The following is an 18079-nucleotide window of genomic DNA, read 5'->3' on the forward strand; positions in this document are numbered from 1 at the left end:
TCCAATCAGAAGCATCGATTTATTCGGAACCGATTGAAGAAAAAAGCACCTCGGCCCTTTCGCTTAGTGACGGCAAGATGCGATTCATTGCGTGTTGCTGCATTGCTACGAGACATCTCCGAGTCACGGCGAGCTTCAGTCCACGGGCATCGTAGAAAAGCAAGCTAGACTGCCCTGTACATCTTCAACGCTCCGGGTACAAACTACATCGCCATCCTAGTAACCTCACCCTCATGGCCTCTCTATCGAGGTTGTCGTCTCGCATGATGGCCTCCTCCAAGTCTTCCGGCGCCTCACAAAGGCTAGCTGCGCTCAGCCGTCAATTCTCGTCTTCACCTGCAACGCAATTCGAGGTCAAAAAACTTGGTGTTATTGGTGCCGGACAAATGGTAAATGAGACCCAAATGTCTTGACACGGTGTTACACTGCTGATGATGTCCAGGGTCTCGGGATTGCCCTTGTCGCCGCCCAAAGAGCCGAAGTCCCTGTCACTCTCGTCGACAACTCGCAAGCCTCCCTCGACAAGGGGCTCGCATTCGCCGACAAGCTCCTCGCCAAAGATGTCTCGAAACAGAAAATAACCGAGGAGATCGCAAAAGCCACAAGAGACAGACTGAAAGCGACCACACAACTGTCCGACCTCTCAGACGTCGACATGGTCATTGAAGCCGTGCCCGAAATCCCGTCCCTCAAGGAGAAGATCTTTGCCGAGCTAGCGCAAGTATGTCCCAAACACGCCATTCTCGCTACGAACACATCGAGTATAAGCATCACAAGAATCGCGAGAGCTACCTCGAAAGACGTCACCGATACAGCAGCCTCATCACGTGTAGTGTCGACGCATTTCATGAACCCAGTCCCCGTGCAGAAGGGTGTGGAAATCATCTCGGGTCTGCAGACATCGCCCGACACTGTAGCCGCGGCGATCGCGTTCTGCGAGAAGATGGGCAAGGTGTGCTCTGTTTCGGCGGATAGCCCGGGCTTTCTCGCCAATCGGATATTGATGCCGTATATCAATGAAGCTATCATCTGTCTCGAGACGGGTGTCGGGACGAAAGAGGATATCGACAATATCATGAAGAATGGGACAAATGTGCCCATGGGTCCGTTGACATTGGCTGATTTCATTGGTCTGGATACTTGCCTGTCGATCATGGAGACCTTACATGCTGGCCTGGGTGATAGTAAGTACAGACCGAGTGTGCTGCTGAGGCAGTACGTCGATGCGGGCTGGTTCGGCAAGAAAAGCGGAAAGGGTTTTTATGAATATAGATAAATCGAAAGCCCGTAACAATATAGTCTTGTTCCGGCGAAGTAGTCTCACACTTTTCTGGCGTTGAAGCTCATTCTCGCGTCTTGCCCTTTATATTGGCTCGACATCAACTTAAAATTGAACGCACCCTCTCGGGCGCCATACACATACACCTGTGCTATCTCAAAATGCTGAGAGTCATGTTAGTCAAGTGAACTTCCGCCTGGGGGCCTCCGGCAACGCCGCCTTCCCAATGTTTTCAGCTCCAGTCATCCTCTCATTGAATTCATCCAACTTGTCGAAGGGCAGGTTGAGAAACTGGTGCTTGTTCTTCCAACGAACCTCGCTTTCGATAAACTCTGCCTCCTTTTCTCCCGGGGGTGGTGGCGGTTCGGTGATCTTAGTGATCAAATATGCCGTGCTCGCCTCAGCGATGCCGTAAATCAACACACCGAACAGCGGCACCTTGACCATGACAGCAAATGCCGCGCTGAAGCCAAACAGCACCCCGCTGCGATCGATGAACCAGATCTTCTTCTGCTGCTTCGTAAAGTGGATCCGGTGAAAGTACGGCTCGAGCAGACGAGACATTAGACTTCTGCTGGAGAAATACGTTTGCAGGAAGGAGACCATGTAATGTTTTGGTAGGACAAGGCCGCATGCAAATACGATGCCTGCTGGAACGGGGCCGACAGCTCTGTTGAAAGTGTAGAAAGATGCTAGGGGAAGGACGAATGGGCCGATGACAGGTAGAAATGTCAACGCGTAAACAGTGAGAGAGATTCCTGCTCGTCGGGCGTATTTCGCGCCTGTGAGAATAATGCCGTCGAACAGGCTACGCTTTTCCTTCTTCTCGCGCTCGCCGTGCGTGGAGTACATTTTGAGTGTTGGGTAGTACATGGCGCGTAAAGTCGACGGATCTTCAGCCTTATGTTTCTGTACGTAGGTTTGGTCGACCCATCGTAGTGAATCCATGAAGAGGTTATCAAGAGTTGGTGTGACTGAACTCATGACCATCATCAGGAAGAAAGGTACTTGGAGTACGGACTTCGAGATAAAGTCCAAACCTCCAACGAGTTTGTCGTCCCATGTCTCCTGGTCAAGATTGACGACGAGTGAGGCAAGCAGGAGCAGAAACTTGACAGCATAGATCGGGATGTTGATTATGATGCGGATTGCTAGGCCTGCGCACACGGCGATGGCAGCCTGGCGGTAATGGCTGGTGGTGAAGAGCTCTGGGTTTTGCAGGGCCCTGTGAGCACCGACAAATGTCAATTGCGCCCCACGGAGGATCGCGTTGGGGTCGAAGTTGGACATGGTCCAAGTCGAGAAGGAGACAAGAACTGAAGGAAGCAGTGCGAGGGTTGTTGGTTCCTCTTTAGCTGATTGGAGGTAGCGAGGACGAGAAGGGCAAGGGAAGGCGTTGAAGGGCAACTGGCACACGACATTTCTACTGAGAGGTGCATATTATGTCATATTTCGATGCCTGACCCCCCGAGGCTGAGCTAACCCAATCGGGCTCGGTAAACTACGTAGTACTGGGCTGGCACTGCTGGCTTCACATCACGTGGACCTCGATAAAACCTGACCAGGCACCTAGGTGCCAGGCTGATTTCACCTACAGACAGAGGTTAGTATTCACGGTACTCCCACAAAGCGGTGTCGGCTATGCGACATCCTTTGGAGGGCAAGATGAAGGAAGATCAGTGCCATCGCTCGCCCAATGTTTTGAACGGTTCCTTCCAGACACAAGCGAGCAGTAGCCCACTAACCGAGGGCTACTAGTTAAGCTCACTAACACCAACTTAGGCATGCCAGAAGCTCAACCACCCCGCAACGCACGGGCTGCAGCCCTCAGGCTCACTAACGTAGGCGCTTGTGGCGTCCGCTGTTTACCAAAAGTCAACTGCGCGCTTTCTCTCGCCCAAAACATCCATGGAATACCGATCTAACAGTATTGACTGCTCAGCTGAGACGGTTTACGACACTGTCTTGGAGTCCATGTTTCTCCTCTAGGCTACGACTCCCTCCGAAGATGCAGCATGGCCAGTCCCTCCTACGGCGAACGACCTCCGCTGCAAGGATATCGAAGATCATTCACCCTGCCTGCGCGTCAATTAACCGTGCATGAACGAGCAGGTCTCGAGAAATCCGATGCCGACGCCAATGTCCTCTTCTCGCATCCTTCTGCGCGTATCATAGCATTCTCGCCACCGACCGATTCCATTTCTTCGCAGAGCAAAGAACCCCTACCTGATACCGACTATCCTGTTGACGCAATAGAGACGCTGCCATGGAGGTCGCGGACAGAGACGTTGGCTGCCACTGGGCAGATCATGATCGAGAAAGTCCGCGGGTCAAGTAATTTTCTGAAGTCAGCAGATCAGAAGGTCATACACACGATCATGCGCAACTCGCAATGCTGGTGTGTCGATGGTGAATCAAAGTTCGTCCTGCGGACTGGGAAATTTCGGTACTACAGGATAGAGTTACCTTGTGAAACAGATGCCGATAAAGAAAAGGTGGAAGAGCTGAAGACTGTGCTTTCTAAAGTGCTTAGATTCGAGAGAACACCGTGCCCTTTCAAAAGAGCCTTCCATGTCGATCTACCTGACGACGCTATCACTCCTCGGCGGAAAGGCGTGTGGACGAGAAAGCAGCCTTCGCAGCCGACCAGTCCGTCCACAGACCCCTTGCCTCTTCGAAGAACGAAAACTTCTCGCGCATGGAGTCTACAGGGCCCAGCGACTTCTACTCCGCTGCAACATTATGGACGCCGCGGATCCGATTATGGGTACGGTCAATCTCGTGAATCATCTCCAATACCTCCACATGAGAGTGACAGGTGGCGGCCCAGTACGCCGTCTAGTCTAGCGTCTAGCGAGACTGTCAGCGAGAGGGAGCATGAAGAGCAATCGAATCAAGAAGACGAGAGACACATTGGCAGCCATTCGCCTATGCCTGATGACCATGGTTCACCCGCTGATGCTGAAGTGGAAGAGGCTCTCCATCTGCCTCAACTACCATCAAGCGATGCGCCACTGGAATGTCTCTCCCAGGAAGGACCCGTGGAGCTGGAAAAGCAGGACCCTATCGATCCAGGGAGGAATGTAGAAGTGCAACTAGCTGCGGCCTCGAACGACGATGCCGAGTCTGACGAATCAAAAGCTCCGTCAGAGCTGAGCGAAGCGGATCCTTTGATTCCGGCTCAGAGTCTCGATGGAGATTTCAACCACCCATTGCGAGAGTCTGACAAGGCCATGGATTTAACTGAAGCTGCGGCAGAATTGACTCCAGATGTCGACGCTTCCGAATCTATCCAGACCGCAGGAATTGAAGTGAAACAACTAGAGCCGTCTGATGAGGACCCAACGACAGCTGAAGGTCTTCCTGGCCTATCCAGCGAGACCGAAGCTCCCTACATGGTAGAACTTGATGAAGATGCTGCAGAGCGTCCTTCGATGACTGCGACAAATGACTCCGGATCGGAATCTTCTCCCAATGACTTTGTCGAAGAAGACGGATTTGCGAAATCGACTCCGTCGAATCCAGAACATTCAGAAAATATCGCGGATGATGCTCCCGACGAGGTGCAAGACGGTGAAGCGCTGAGCAGAATTTCCAGCGTCGACTCTTTTCACACGACGAATTCTTTGGCTGAGGAAAACCCAGGGGAGCATGAGAATACATTGGATTTGGAAAGTACGCCCCAGGATGAGAGGTTCGACCCTTTTCTCGACCAAAAGCCTCAACACCGGAGGGGAGTGTCTGAGATGACTATAACGGCTTTTACTGCTGATATGCGGCCGTCGACAGGCGACTCATATGAGAAGCCTGCTACACCAGCACTAGGGAGGTCCCCAACATCAGATTTGTCTTGGCCTGAGGTATACACACCAGAATCGCCAGTCACTGCAGGATTAAGGCGGCGCCTGGACAAGAAAAGATCACTCTCCCCGCTACCGCCTTCCACTACAATATTCTCACCAGCCCCACCGTCTCAAGGCAATCATTTCACCGCAGAAATCCTCCAGAAAGCTTGCAACATAGCGCTGGTCAAGCCAATCGAAGCTGTCGTTCTGCTTGTTCATATCCTAGCACGTATCGCTAGCGGCGCAACCGTCAACGACCTCCTCAGTGGGGAGCTCTTCCGGCGACCAGAGCATCGTCGTCGGCGGTCAAGTTTTCCGGATCAAGTGAGCTCTCCGCACGACGATAGTGACGACGAAGATGACTTCGGCGTGCCGATTCGCCGTGGAAGAACTCGAGCCGATGCTGCAAAGTCTCCGTCCTCCACCAAGAAGAGTAGTGATGCTGACTCCATATTCGACTTGGATTGAGACTTTCCGTGAAGCGCGGTGTGGGGGAAACTGGGACAACTCGAGACTTACTATTCTCGGGAGTCCAGACATGTTATTCTATACTAGCACGGTGTTCAAGGCTGCTGCCAAGTCTCAACCAGATTACAGGATGTCTGGGTAATGGAATTGATGGATTACCAGCTATTATGATATAATCGGACCAGTGAGGACAGAGTATCATGGAATATGATGATTGCATCTGCCACATTTCGTTGATTTCTCCTCACCTCTGTGTTGGTTGAATCCGTCAACAGATACCTCCATTTTCACCGTATATTGCCAGTGTGAGGCGTCAGTACGCGCCATCTCCGCGAGACCTGCTAGATAGACCATATCGCTTCTGTAACTTCTCTGTCCCTTGTGGGCTTTCCTCAGCTGTTAGCACGCGTCAATCTGAGTCTGGGTCGTTGAGCCGGCATCAAGTGAACTGCGAGCCGGACTGTCGCCTTGTAGAGCCTCCATTGACCTCAACCAATTCTTGCCTCCCTTCGGCTGCTGTTTGCTGCATCTCGGAAGGTCGTCGTACATAGCTCCATTTGCTGCATCGCTCAGGCGCTGCCGCGGGTGAGCCGTCAGAACTCTCTCTCAACTCGCAGTCTTCCCCTTCTTCTTCGCCTTGGCTTTCACCTTTGCCTTCTTCTTGTCGCGCTTCCTCAAGCCCTCCATGCCCTTCTTACAGATCTCCGCATATCGTATGTAAAATCCGTCTATTTCTGCAGTGTCAACGACTGTTGCAAGCCTGATTTTCGTGTTTTTGGTTTTAGGCGTGCGGTGAGCCTTGGATAGACCGTTCGTTGCCCGGATCAGGATTTGCGGCTGTGCATCGGCGAGAGGCTTTTGCGTGAGATACACGGATCCATGACTCGCGGTATGTGTCGAGGTGAAGAGTTGTGAGAGACGGGTTAGGAACTGCCAGACCTCAAATCAGCACGAGCACGAGACAATGCGAGGAAACGAAATGATAGGCCAGGAAAGGATAGGATAGCATACGTCGTCATTGCTTAGGCGTTCTTGGGACATATTTGCCCAGTGGACCGCGTTGGCGACTTGACTACTGACGATCTGGGGAACTCAAGGGTTGCTTGTCGCATGGTCTTGTAGAGTCGAATTGACGGGTGGGTGGCCGGTGGTGGGGAATCTGTTAAGAAACCCAAATGACGCTAAGATTAAGATTTCGTCTTATCGCCGGCTTAAGGCCGTGACGAGGAAATAATTTCTGAGGGAAGGCTCGCCGCAGTCTGGAGACTTTCTACGACTGTGTGACCGTTCAAGACAAGGACGCATAGATGTCACAATCGCATGGGCAGCATCCTCGCCGGCAAGGGGTGAAGTTACCATTCGCCTTGCAAAAAGAGCTCGGACTCGAGGCGAAACAGTCAAATGGCGGGCGACGACAACATGGCGCAGTAAGGAACAGGAAAGAGCAGCGCAAGACTGAGAGACAAGAGAAGAGGCAGAATCGAGGAGGATCAAGATCGTACGGGCCGACGAGGGCCGCGATCGTATATCGCGATTCTGATAATGAAGACCTGGACGAGAGCGAGGATGAACCTGTGTCTGCGCCCGCTGCTGCGAAGAGCACAGCGAGTGCAGTTGCTAGAAAGGTGGAAAAGAAGCCGAAGAGTATTTTGAAGAGATCAAGACAATTCTCGCCGGCTTCCTCAGTGTCTTCGAGCGATTCGCGATCACGGTCTTCGTCACCTGGTCTGGTTCTCGATGCTTCGTCGAAAGCATTTAGGGAGCGTGCGGCGCAGGATGATGCAGAAATTGGATCGCTTGAGAAGAAGCTTGGACTAAAGAAGAAAACTTTGCCGAAATCCTTCGAGGATGATGGTCTGGATGATCTGCTTGAGGGTCTGGAGGAGGAGGAAGATCGAGGTGTGAAAAGAAAGAGCGACGGTGATGAGTGGCTTGAGCGTAAGAGACGGAAAGCACTACAGCAGCAGGAGAGCGACGAAGAAGAGTACCTAGACATCGAGGGTAGTGATGAGGAGTTAGATGGACTCGAAGACTCTGAAGAGGAAGAGGATGTTTTGTCCGGTGAGGACGACCTTGGACTCGACCTCGATGAGGAGGGACTGTCTGACGAACAGCTTAGCGAGAACGACGAAGATGATGAGGGCGATTTCGGAGGATTCAGCGCTGAGGAGGAAGAAACACCTGAGGTCCAACCCAAGAAAGTACGCGAGAATCCCTACGTGGCGCCAACAACTTCCAGTACACCCTCTGCGAAATATGTCCCACCATCTCTGAGAAAAGCACAAATTTCGGAAGGAGCATCGCTTGAGAGGCTGAAGCGGCAACTCCAAGGACACCTTAACAAGCTCACTGAAGCCAATCTCGTCTCAATACTAGGTGAAATTGAGAAGGTTTATCAGTCGAACCCCAGACAAGATGTTACCTCTGTTCTGATTGAGCTGCTTCTGGCGCGGTTGTGCAACAAGTCAGCGCTTCAGAACACCTTCGTCATCCTCCATGCTGCTTTTGCTTCAGCAGTCTACAAGGTCGTTGGAGTGGATTTTGGTGCGGATCTGCTCTCACAATTGGTGGATCAATTCGATCAGTACCACAAGGATCTTGAGACGGGGAAAGAATCTCTGAATCTGATCAGCATGCTCTCCAACCTGTTCACTTTCAATGTCGTCAGCAGTGCGATTATCTTCGACCACATCAGACTATTGTTGGAAAGACTGACTGAAACCAATACTGAAGTACTTCTACGGCTGGTTCGTGATTGCGGACCTCAGCTGAGACAAGACGACCCGTCTTCGCTGAAAGCCATTGTGCAACTCATGCAGAAGGAGGCTGCGCGAATGAATTCGAACGGAGAACACATGAGCGTGAGGACGAAGTTCATGATCGAAACGATGACAGACCTGAAGAACAACAAAATGAAGGCTGCGACGAACAACGCAGGTCTCTCGAGTGAGCATATCACGCAAATGCGGAAGGCACTTGGAAGTCTCAACAACCGCGCTCTCAGAGCCTCTGAGCCGCTGCGGATTACCCGGGACGATATCAAGAATAGTGACAAGAAGGGCAAATGGTGGCTTGTCGGCGCGAGCTGGAAAGGGAATGGGCTAACGTCAACAGCAGATCAGGTTGTTGAGGCTGACGTGGGTGTGGACGACGAGCCCCTAGAAGCCGGAGATGATTCAGTTGATCTAGTTGCTCTGGCTCGACAGTATGGCATGAACACGGATGTCCGGCGTTCAATCTTCGTTGCACTATTGTCGGCCGTAGATTTCAAGGATGCGCACGTCAGACTCATGAAGCTTCGTCTCAAGCAGAACCAGCAGCAGGAAATCCCTAAGGTTTTGCTTCGGTGTGCAGCGGGGGAGAATCCTTACAACCACTACTACACTCTCGTAGCGAAGAGACTATGCCTGGACAAACGGATGCGCAAAGCATTCCAATTTGCACTTTGGAGCTTCTTCAGAAGGCTGGGCGAGAATCCAGACGAGGAAGATGACGATCACGAAGAAGAGCAGAATGTCGAGATGAGCGAGATCGCCAACCTGGCGAAGCTTTATGCCCATCTCATACTTGATGGAGCCACAACAATCGGCGTGCTAAAGGTGCTTGATCTGGCCTATATCAAGGAGCGAACGAGCATGTTTGTCGAACTTTTGCTGGTCATGATCATCACAGAAGCCAAGTCGCCTCACGACGACTCGTTGGTCAGAGTGTTTGACCGAGCCGTTGAGACACCGCAGGTCATTAAGAGGTTGCAGTACTTCATCAAGAAATACGTGCGTAATTCCGACTTGGTTTCGAGCCGGGACAAAGACACTGTCAAACGAGGATGCAAGATCGCAGTGAACACTCTTGATCGACTTGAGAACATGGCAGGTGTCGACGAATGAACCTGTTCCTTTACAGGCATCCCTTCACCGCGTGTGTGACATGCAAGAAGCAGCCTGGTCGCCATATACATCTTCAACCCATCGGAATGTCGAGTAGGTAGGCAATCCTCGCCAGCACTGTGCTCCTGAAGGGGCAACCTGCTCCTGCTGACAGTGGTGGCCTCTCGGTTTCTCGTTATTTCGCTATACAGAGCTCTGAAAGAGGCTGCACGTTTGCAGGCAAGCACCATCAAAAACCGCCAGGGCTCTGTTCGACTGGGTGTTTGGGCACTCCTCGTTGCCGTTTGGCTCGCGGAGTATTTAACACGCGAGCCCGAAGCACTCGGCTGTCGAAGAACTACGGAAGCAACAAGCATTCGGAAAGTCACCTCGGCCAGACCAATCATCGTATCTCCGCTATGCCAGACACGGTCTTTATCTCACGACCGGCTCTCAGGGCCTTGCTTGCGGAACTCGACATATGCCACTATCTATTTGGGCAAAATCCGCAAAATGGCACCTTACCCTCTGATTGGTTTCGTCCCTTAGTACTCACTTCCGCCGACGACACACGCGATGTTGGATTCTACAGCGACGATGTCAGAAAGTTGATCATCAGATGTACTTCCGCACTTAGAAGCTTACTGATGCAACATCGAGAGAAACTGGAAGAACATCTCTTTCTATTGCGACAATTACGGGCCGAGAAGAATAAGATTGAAGACTTACTGGCAGGCCGTGAGGAAACGGTCAACACGGACCTGCTGCGGCTCGATACTGAGACCGGTCGCTGGGGTGGTATCAGGGAACCACTGAACATGAATTCGATGCTTCTCGGCCCTGAGACCGGTTGGAGGGCGATGGGGATTGAGGAACTCGCATCGACGAGAACTGAGCAGGAGCTTGAAGAGTATGCAGCCATTCACAGGGACAATGACGAGCTTAGATACTCGGATTGAGTGAATTGAGCAGGGGACGAAAGGGTGATGAGATGGTGTGTGTTTTCAGAACCCTTTTGGTTTCTATATCGCAATACCACAGTCCATAACGATGTTCTGTCCTGTAATGGACTTGCTCAATACCAGGGTCCTGATTTGATCTGCAACGTCCTCTGGCGACGCTGTTGACTTGAGTGCTGATTTTTCCGTCGTCGCTTTGACCTTGGCCTCTGGGAATTTGTTGCCCCTGTGTAGAACAACACACGCGGCGAGTTAGCAAATAATCCCAATCTCGCACATGATCGAAACAGAAGGAACACAAACTTACCACTCGGTCATCATCAAGCCCGGGCTCACACTGTTACACCTGATCTTCCTCCCGCAGATCACGGCCAGTCCTTTGGTCAAGTGGATCTCGGCCGCTTTGGTCACGCTGTAGGGCAACGAACTTCCACTTGGCCTGACGCCGGCCAGACTGGCCACGGTCACAAAGGCGCCGCCAATGCCGCCCTCTTCGTCGGCGGCCTTCTCGAGATGGTCTTTGGCCGCGTACAACAACCACAGGTGCGCCTTGACGTTGAGGTTGAAGCACTTGTCCCAGTCGTCCTCGTTGACCTGCTGCTCAATGTCGAAGAAGTTGGTCAGCCGCGTCCAGCCGGCGTTGCTGATCACGACGTCCAACCGGCCCATGACGTCGACGGTCTCGGACACCAGGCGCTGGATCTCGGCGCGCTGCGAGATGTCGGCCTTGATGGCGTGGAAGCGCGGCTGCTGTTTGCCATCGGTGGATGACAACGTGTATGTCGGGGTGATGGCGGACGCCTGGCTGATCACTTCCTGTGCCTTTTCCGAGCGTGAGTTGTAGTTGACCACGACGCGGAAGTAGGGGGCTAGGGCTTTGACGGTGGCTGCACCGAGCCCGGCGCTCGAGGCCGTCACGAGCGCGACTTTGGCTGTCATGGCTTTGATAAAGACTTGAGAGGGGTTTAGTGATGGTTGTTGTTGGTGTGCTAAAAGTTCGAAGAGCGACGGGAGTGAGGACAGTCAGTCTGGAGTGCGAGCGATATTCTATTTGACTCTTATTGTGCCCATGCAGTTGGAGACGGCATACACGATCATTGTGTGAATTACCCGATTGTGGATGTTTGGGGGGGTTCATGCGGGCCTACACCGAGCGGAACGTTTCCGGCTACAATTTCATGCCATTCCGTTCGATGATGAAAACCCGGTGCATGATGTACAAGCGATGAGATATCAACAACATACGGAGTACTGTTCTTAAGTTATCTCCAAGACGTAGATTAGAGTGATAGATGGCTCCACGCCTTGTCAAGCCAACCACAATTGTTCAATCATGGCCTTGAAGAAGCTAGCTCGCACGACAAGGGCTCCTGGGACACCCTAGGTGTGTTAGGCGTGACGTTCCAGTATTGCCGACGACAAACGAGGGCTTCCCTGAGTCATCTCCGAAGAGCAGGTAACATCTTGCGGATGAAAGTGTGACGACCCAGTACAATGCTGGGCCACCACGTAGGGTCTGTAGCAGTGTAGCATCGTTTCAGCGATAACGGTAAGCGGAGAAGAAAAGGATGCGCAGCGAAGTTGTCTGAAGGTTTAAATGGTGCTTCCGGACAAGGATTCATGCTGCTAGAAGTACTGTCCCGGCTTCTCCAGAGCTGAGGCGGTATACCGAGATCTGGAGAGAACTCATACATAGAGACCTCCGATCCAGAATGTGACAGATGAGTAAGAGACGACGAGTAAACAGTGTGTGGAGAATCTGCGTTATGAACATAGGTGGTAGTAGTACCACCGACTTGGAATCCCAAGCTCGGCCTCAAAGGCTGACCAGAGCTATTGCAGCGAAGATGGACGTTTCCAGTCGATAACGTGCAGAGAAGCTTTTGACCGCCATCTCAAAGCGCGTGGAACCCGTCCAAAGCCTGACAGATGTCGGTATCTGAATGCTGATGGCACCACCATTCTGATGAGAATCTTCTGGTAAGCTTGACAGACTGCATAATCATCCTGATGGCTGCAAGGAGGCGGGATAACCTGTGTCACAGTTGACTGAAGCACATTGTTAGAAGCAAGACGCTGACTCCGATCGACCATCTGGGTCAGTGTGAAGTTGGGATCGCAGAGAAGGAAACGTTCTCGTCATTCCTGTCCTTTCTGATTCCACTACAGCAGCACTAAAATTCAGCTCTCGGCCACGGTAGCTTACGGCTCGACGGCGACGACGGCTTCGAAAAATCTTCGAGTTGATGGCCTGAGGGGGGCTCGCCGACATCGGAGCACTGACACTACCGCGCACTCGAGCCGACAGTTGATCCGCTGCTGTCTGGTAATGGAGGAGCTGGAAGTGCGAATAAGAGACTACGAGGTACTGATATAAACAGGACGTTGAGCCATGCGGTCCCAATGCACTGTAGCACAGTGTCCTCGATCAAGATTGATAAGATTCGATCATGAAGCCGATCAGGCAGCTGAAGATCCTTCTGGAGCAGGTCCTACAGTACAGGTGCTTGCTTAGTGTGTCGAAGATAAGTCGCGAAGTGACCTTCAAAAGAAATGCCTCATTTTGCCTAGTTGGCGTGGGTGAGATGCCCTGAACAGCCTGAACAACATCAACTATTGGGCACTTCAAGTCAGTGTTTCCCCCACCGAATCCCTTCATCAATGATCACATTGCAACGGCCAAGCCGACGATAGTGCGAAGCTCAGTGGAAGCTCCAGCAAGCGTGAGCAAGCTCTTTTAAGCTCTGGTGTTTGCATCCACACTTTCAACTGACAGATGCTGTCGTCGTGTCCTGCCGATTGACCCGTTGAGTTACGCCAATAGGCAAAGGGTGTTCTGCGCCTGAACTCACCATGACGAGGCACTTTGAGGATTGCCATCCAGTGTCCATCCCACCGCGACACCCACACGACAGACTTTTCCTAGACTTGGTGGAGCTTACGGCGAGAAATTATCTTATCAGATGTGACTGCGGATACCCAGTGGACCTCGCCAGGGCCGCAACTCGAACGAACCACATCTGATAGCAGCTATACACTGTCGGTGGTGCTCTGGCGATAAATATGGATGTTGATCCTCCCAGGGTAGGCCACGTTTTTGTCTCTCGGTCATCTCTTTTGGCCAAATCTTTTCCCTGCACAGGCTGGCCTAGCCTTGATTATCAAAAGACACCGTCAAGATGGGATTCCTTTCCAAGTTCAAAGGTCACGAAACCCATCCTAATGTTCGAGAAGCCTCGAGTGTCACCGAGGGCCAGAAGTCCGATGGTCCCGCCGATGGTCCCAAGGACGTCCCTACTGACACTGATTCCGAGACCTTGAGTTTGGAGGAACGGAACGAAAAAGAAGTCCAACTCAATCCCGACCATATCACCCAAGATGCCCAGCTTGGTGTGAAAAAGGCCGAGGCCACTGCACTTGTCTGGCCGAAATGGGCTGTCTACGCGACGTATGGATGGATCTGGGTCTGTTTCTTCATGCTTGCCCTACAACAAGGCACGACCACACTCTTCAACGCGGCAGCGTACGCCGACTTTGTCGCTGCGCCCCAGCTTACCACCGCCAACATTCTCTCCACCATCATCGGTGGTGTCCTGAAACTACCAATTGCCAAGATCCTCAACATCTGGGGCCGTGCTGAAGGCTTCTTTACCTTTGTTTGCGTCTATCTACTCGGCATGATCATTCTGGCATCTTGCAATGGTCCCAGCGGCTATGCAGCCGGTTACGTCCTCTACTGGATCGGCTACGATGCCATCTACCTTATCCTCGATGTATTTGTTGCCGATACTTCGGGCCTGCGCAATCGAGCGTTCGCCTTCGCCTTTGTCGGGACGCCCTTTATCTGCACAGCCTTCACCGCACCACTTCTTGGGCAAGCCTTCCTCAACACGACCACCTGGCGATGGGGCTACGGAGCATTCTGCATCATCATGTTCTTCGTCTTCATGCCCTTGGTTGTCGTCTTCAAGTTCTACCAGCGCAAAGCCGAGAAGATGGGTCTATTCAAGAACGAAGCGAGCGGACGCAGTCCATTCCAATCGTTTGTCCATTACTTTCACGAATTCGACATTGTGGGAGCTGCCTTGCTCATGGCGGCCTTCGTCCTCTTCCTGCTGCCGTTCTCCTTGAGCTCATACGGCAAAGCAGGGTATTCCTCGGCGACTTTCATCGCCATGGTCGTCATCGGCATTCTTCTGTTCCCTGTCTTCGCAATCTGGGAGAAGTATTTCGCCCGAGTGCACTTTGTCCGATGGGAATTGTTCCGGCAGCGCACGGTTCTGGGCGCATGCTGTCTGGCGGCCATCCTTTACTTCTCCTTCTACTGCTGGGACGTGTACTACTACCAATTCGTCCTGGTTGTCTACAACTTGTCCTTCTCCAACGCCGGGTACATGACGCAAATCTACAATGTCGGCTCGACGTTCTGGGGAGTCGTTTTCGGCGCCTGGATCCGCGCCACCAAGCATTTCAAGTACACATGCTTGTGCTTCGGCCTTCCTCTGATGTTTCTTGGGGCTGGCCTGATGATTCATTTCCGCGGCAACGACCACGGCATCGGCTATCTTGTCATGTGCCAGATTTTCATCGCCTTCGCCGGCGGCACCCTTGTCATTGGAGAGGACATGGCCGTCATGGCCGCTGCCGATCGTGACGGTGTCCCCATGATGCTCTCGCTGATCAGTCTATTCGCCAGCCTCGGAGGCGCTATCGGATACGCCGTTGCAGCCGCCATCTACGACAACACCTTCCCACAGGCACTATTGAGGAGACTGCCAGCCAGCGCCAAAGGCGACTACGAAACCATCTTCCTCGGAGGCTACGTGACACAGATGACATATGCGGTGGATTCGCCCATCAGGAATGCCATCAATTACGCCTGGGGCGAGAGCCAGAAATACGGTTCCGTTGCTGCTACTGCCGTACTGGTCTTGGCCATCCCATCGATCGCCGTCTGGAAGAATTACAACGTCAACAAGAAGCAGAACAAGGGTACCGTTATTTAAAGCTACAATGTCAGACGTGGTCGTTTGGAGAAACAGTGTCCATATTCGATGAGTGCGAGACGTCTTGTCATCAAGGGGCAGGAGAAATTGTCCGAGCGGGTGTGTTTGTCACGCAGCATGGATTTGCACAAAGTAACGTAATATCAATGTACACTAGAGTGAGATGTATGCTGCAAGGCTCTCAAAAGAGGGCAAGTGTCGTTTAATCCGAGGAGACGCCTCTCATGCGATTGTTGGTGACCTCCCGTATCGTGTTCAATTGTGTGCCCAAAGGGTCATCGTGGTCGGGGATTTCATCTGCCTAGAGAAGATCACTGGGGGTGGATGGAAGGGTGTGCGACGCAATGATGGATGCTCTTAACCTCCATGAACGAACCTGACCCAACCTTGGCCTAAGAAGAGCAATACGTAGCATGCGACACATAAACAGGACCTCTGCAGACCCCGTATCGGAAACCCTCCTCACCACGAGGCAACAAGATGCCCGTTCACGTCTGGCTTGATCTCAATTTGGGTGAGATGAGGATCTTGATCTGGTTGTCTCGGTTGTTGACCAATTCCTCGAACCCTTTTTCAACAACGTCTTCCAGGGCCACTCGACTCGTCACCATCTTCTCGTATCCTTGAAATTGGCCTGCATGACACAAGGTCAACAAATGACCGGGGGGCCAGGTGCGGAGGGATTTTCTTGCCTTTGCCAATCAACTCCATCACCTCCTTGAAATCAGCCATGTTGTAACAAGCGGAGGACACGATCTTGAGTTCCTTGAGGAAGAAGCGCCAGAATGGAATCGCAGGCTAGCAATGAAGGGTCAGCTAAAGCAAGACCAAGAGCACTGGACCTAGGTAGGTAACTGAGTGCACCGTACTGATTGTTCCCAAATTGCAACATTGACCAGTGTCCCACCATTCCTCAACGCGTCGATACCGGCTTCCAGGCCTGGCTGGACACCCGCACAATCAAAGACGACATCCACACCTTTACCGCCCGTCAGACCGCGACAGACATCTCCCACATTTTCCGTCTTGGGGTCAATGACACGATCAACCACGTCCTTTGCATGTCGCCATCTCGCAGCCGTAGGCTCACTGAGCAACAACCTCCCGACGCCATGCGCACGAAGCACAGAGATCATGCCAACACCGACTGGTCCACCACCGACGATCAACACATCCAGCCCCTTTAAGTCTGTATTTGCCATTTTCGCTGCATGGTGGCCGACGGCCAAGGGCTCAATGACCGCCGCGTATTCCAGGCTGACACTCTCGGGAAGGGGATGGATATGATCCTCCTCAACCACAACGTACTCGGACAACCCGCCACCACGCCTGGAGTCACTGATGCCCACAAAAGCGAGAGTGCTGCACATCTGGTCGTTGCCCGACGCGCAGGACAAACACTGCCGGCAAACCACGTGAGGATCGACCATTACGGCTTGCCCGACTTTCCACCTGGAGCCATCACCTTCGGGAACCGCCTTGATGCGGCCGCAGAACTCATGGCCAAGTGTCAGAGGTGCTTGGCCTCCCGTGAGCGGGTGTGGACGTTCGGGAGTAGGTATTCCCACAGGCCCTAACTCCGTTACAAAAACTTGCATCAGACAAAACCACGCGCGCGCAATGGTAAACGCATTACAAAAGAACCAAGGGAGGCCTAGGGAGGGCGGCTCTATTGACGACACATACCAGCAACATATTCGTGCAAGTCGCTGCCACAGATACCGCACCATTCAACCTCGACGAGACATTCTGCCGGTCCGGGCTCGGGGATTGGAACGTCTTCGACCCGAACGTCGCGTCTGCCGTAGTATCGTGCTGCTCGCATCTTCGACATTGGCTGTAGAGAAACCTGACTACTAGTAATCTAGTACCTTCACACGGCCAACGCTGCTGATAGCAATGATGAATCGTGGACGCAGGAAGGTGTGCTCTTTTGGAGTCATACTCACCGAACCCTAGGTTACTGCGCGATCGTTTATCAAGAGCGACAAGCACTTTGAGCCTCGGATGGTGGATGCCGGCAGTGAGGCCTGGTGGCCTGGAGTGCGGGGGTCACAAGCCAAGGGGCGGGTGATTTCCGAGCGTCTTCTGCGCGTGAAACCCATCTGCAAAGTACTTCCCCTTTTCCGCTATATCTGCTTATGAATCAATCAGAGTGCTGTTGCAGACAACTCGTAGGTGGCTGTGGAATGTCCTTCTGGGTTGTCCTCTCGGATCCATGCGCTGAAAAGATCAACCAAAAAGCAAGGCTGACCTGTTTCAGGGGCTACTACGGGCACTGTGTGGAGTGTACTTGATGTCGTGAGATCTCGGGTCAGAGTATCGTAGAAACTATCCAAAAAAAAATACGTGCATGTCTCGGACGCATAGGGATTCTGTCATGATTCATCTTCAACCGACAATGGCGCAAAGTTCCATGCTGGGGCAGGATGATCGAGTGCTCGATCTGAGAGGAATGAGGGTGTGGGCAATGTGATCGATAACGTTTTCGCGGAAAGTGCTGCGACTAGTATCAGTGTTGGCCCACGGCGACCGTACTATTGAGACGGAAGTGCCATGCTCTTGCTGTTGACGACATCTGGCGAGAAATCTGCCTCACAGTTGGTGCAGGAGATGGAAGCAATAATTGGATGGAGTTTCCGTCGTGGCACGTCTC

The 18079-nt window shown here is 52.5% G+C and overlaps 9 protein-coding genes across 10 annotated transcripts; 5 read left to right on the forward strand and 4 right to left on the reverse strand.

Moving 5' to 3' along the window:
* Positions 1-85: 85 nt before the first annotated feature.
* PV05_06459 (uncharacterized protein) lies at positions 86-1376 on the forward strand. The gene is made up of 2 exons (XM_013459199.1): positions 86-389; positions 443-1376. The coding sequence occupies exons 1-2, from the start codon at positions 234-236 to the stop codon at positions 1274-1276; spliced, it is 990 nt and encodes a 329-aa protein (XP_013314653.1). The 5' UTR covers positions 86-233; the 3' UTR covers positions 1277-1376.
* On the reverse strand, positions 1342-2666 carry PV05_06460 (uncharacterized protein). Its single transcript, XM_013459200.1, has one exon. The coding sequence runs from the start codon at positions 2567-2569 to the stop codon at positions 1460-1462; it is 1110 nt and encodes a 369-aa protein (XP_013314654.1). The 5' UTR covers positions 2570-2666; the 3' UTR covers positions 1342-1459.
* A 498-nt stretch (positions 2667-3164) lies between these two features.
* PV05_06461 (uncharacterized protein) lies at positions 3165-5817 on the forward strand. Its single transcript, XM_013459201.1, has one exon. The coding sequence runs from the start codon at positions 3295-3297 to the stop codon at positions 5590-5592; it is 2298 nt and encodes a 765-aa protein (XP_013314655.1). The 5' UTR covers positions 3165-3294; the 3' UTR covers positions 5593-5817.
* PV05_06462 (uncharacterized protein) lies at positions 5728-6711 on the reverse strand. Its single transcript, XM_013459202.1, has 2 exons — positions 6604-6711; positions 5728-6522 (listed from the first exon to the last, which is right to left on the reverse strand). Exons 1-2 carry the CDS (start codon positions 6631-6633, stop codon positions 6199-6201), a joined length of 354 nt encoding a protein of 117 aa, XP_013314656.1. The 5' UTR covers positions 6634-6711; the 3' UTR covers positions 5728-6198.
* Positions 6712-6878: 167 nt separating this feature from the next.
* On the forward strand, positions 6879-9786 carry PV05_06463 (uncharacterized protein). The gene has a single exon (XM_013459203.1). It carries the CDS (start codon positions 6900-6902, stop codon positions 9477-9479), a length of 2580 nt encoding a protein of 859 aa, XP_013314657.1. The 5' UTR covers positions 6879-6899; the 3' UTR covers positions 9480-9786.
* On the forward strand, positions 9776-10512 carry PV05_06464 (uncharacterized protein). The gene has a single exon (XM_013459204.1). The coding sequence runs from the start codon at positions 9878-9880 to the stop codon at positions 10415-10417; it is 540 nt and encodes a 179-aa protein (XP_013314658.1). The 5' UTR covers positions 9776-9877; the 3' UTR covers positions 10418-10512.
* On the reverse strand, positions 10091-12854 carry PV05_06465 (uncharacterized protein). Its single transcript, XM_013459205.1, has 2 exons — positions 10725-12854; positions 10091-10643 (listed from the first exon to the last, which is right to left on the reverse strand). The coding sequence occupies exons 1-2, from the start codon at positions 11354-11356 to the stop codon at positions 10481-10483; spliced, it is 795 nt and encodes a 264-aa protein (XP_013314659.1). The 5' UTR covers positions 11357-12854; the 3' UTR covers positions 10091-10480.
* PV05_06466 (uncharacterized protein) lies at positions 12819-16137 on the forward strand. The gene has a single exon (XM_013459206.1). The coding sequence runs from the start codon at positions 13597-13599 to the stop codon at positions 15421-15423; it is 1827 nt and encodes a 608-aa protein (XP_013314660.1). The 5' UTR covers positions 12819-13596; the 3' UTR covers positions 15424-16137.
* Positions 15549-17367, reverse strand: PV05_06467. Of its 2 annotated transcripts, XM_013459208.1 has the most exons (4): positions 17110-17367; positions 16293-16996; positions 16116-16221; positions 15549-16057 (listed from the first exon to the last, which is right to left on the reverse strand). In XM_013459208.1, the coding sequence occupies exons 1-4, from the start codon at positions 17255-17257 to the stop codon at positions 15912-15914; spliced, it is 1104 nt and encodes a 367-aa protein (XP_013314662.1). In that variant the 5' UTR covers positions 17258-17367; the 3' UTR covers positions 15549-15911. The 2 variants fall into 2 exon arrangements, with proteins under 2 accessions (XP_013314662.1, XP_013314661.1); XM_013459207.1 differs by having other exon boundaries at positions 16116-16996.
* Positions 17368-18079: the final 712 nt, after the last annotated feature.

This window comes from Exophiala xenobiotica, assembly GCF_000835505.1.
Source record: "Exophiala xenobiotica strain CBS 118157 unplaced genomic scaffold supercont1.4, whole genome shotgun sequence".
NCBI lineage: Eukaryota > Fungi > Ascomycota > Eurotiomycetes > Chaetothyriales > Herpotrichiellaceae > Exophiala > Exophiala xenobiotica.

Coding starts and splice junctions, on each gene's coding strand:
- PV05_06461 (XM_013459201.1), top strand. CDS start 3,295: ATGGCCAGTCCCTCCTACGGCGAACGACCTCCGCTGCAAGGATATCGA.
- PV05_06463 (XM_013459203.1), top strand. CDS start 6,900: ATGTCACAATCGCATGGGCAGCATCCTCGCCGGCAAGGGGTGAAGTTA.
- PV05_06464 (XM_013459204.1), top strand. CDS start 9,878: ATGCCAGACACGGTCTTTATCTCACGACCGGCTCTCAGGGCCTTGCTT.
- PV05_06467 (XM_013459208.1), bottom strand. CDS start 17,257: ATGTCGAAGATGCGAGCAGCACGATACTACGGCAGACGCGACGTTCGG. Junction 16,222..16,292: donor TTGCAATTTGGGAACAATCA/GTACGGTGCACT, acceptor CTTCATTGCTAG/CCTGCGATTCCATTCTGGCG. Junction 16,058..16,115: donor GATGGAGTTGATTGGCAAAG/GCAAGAAAATCC, acceptor TGTGTCATGCAG/GCCAATTTCAAGGATACGAG.
- PV05_06460 (XM_013459200.1), bottom strand. CDS start 2,569: ATGTCCAACTTCGACCCCAACGCGATCCTCCGTGGGGCGCAATTGACA.
- PV05_06462 (XM_013459202.1), bottom strand. CDS start 6,633: ATGTCCCAAGAACGCCTAAGCAATGACGAC. Junction 6,523..6,603: donor AACGCCTAAGCAATGACGAC/GTATGCTATCCT, acceptor GAGGTCTGGCAG/TTCCTAACCCGTCTCTCACA.
- PV05_06459 (XM_013459199.1), top strand. CDS start 234: ATGGCCTCTCTATCGAGGTTGTCGTCTCGCATGATGGCCTCCTCCAAG. Junction 390..442: donor TTATTGGTGCCGGACAAATG/GTAAATGAGACC, acceptor GATGATGTCCAG/GGTCTCGGGATTGCCCTTGT.
- PV05_06465 (XM_013459205.1), bottom strand. CDS start 11,356: ATGACAGCCAAAGTCGCGCTCGTGACGGCCTCGAGCGCCGGGCTCGGT. Junction 10,644..10,724: donor GGCTTGATGATGACCGAGTG/GTAAGTTTGTGT, acceptor TGTTCTACACAG/GGGCAACAAATTCCCAGAGG.
- PV05_06466 (XM_013459206.1), top strand. CDS start 13,597: ATGGGATTCCTTTCCAAGTTCAAAGGTCACGAAACCCATCCTAATGTT.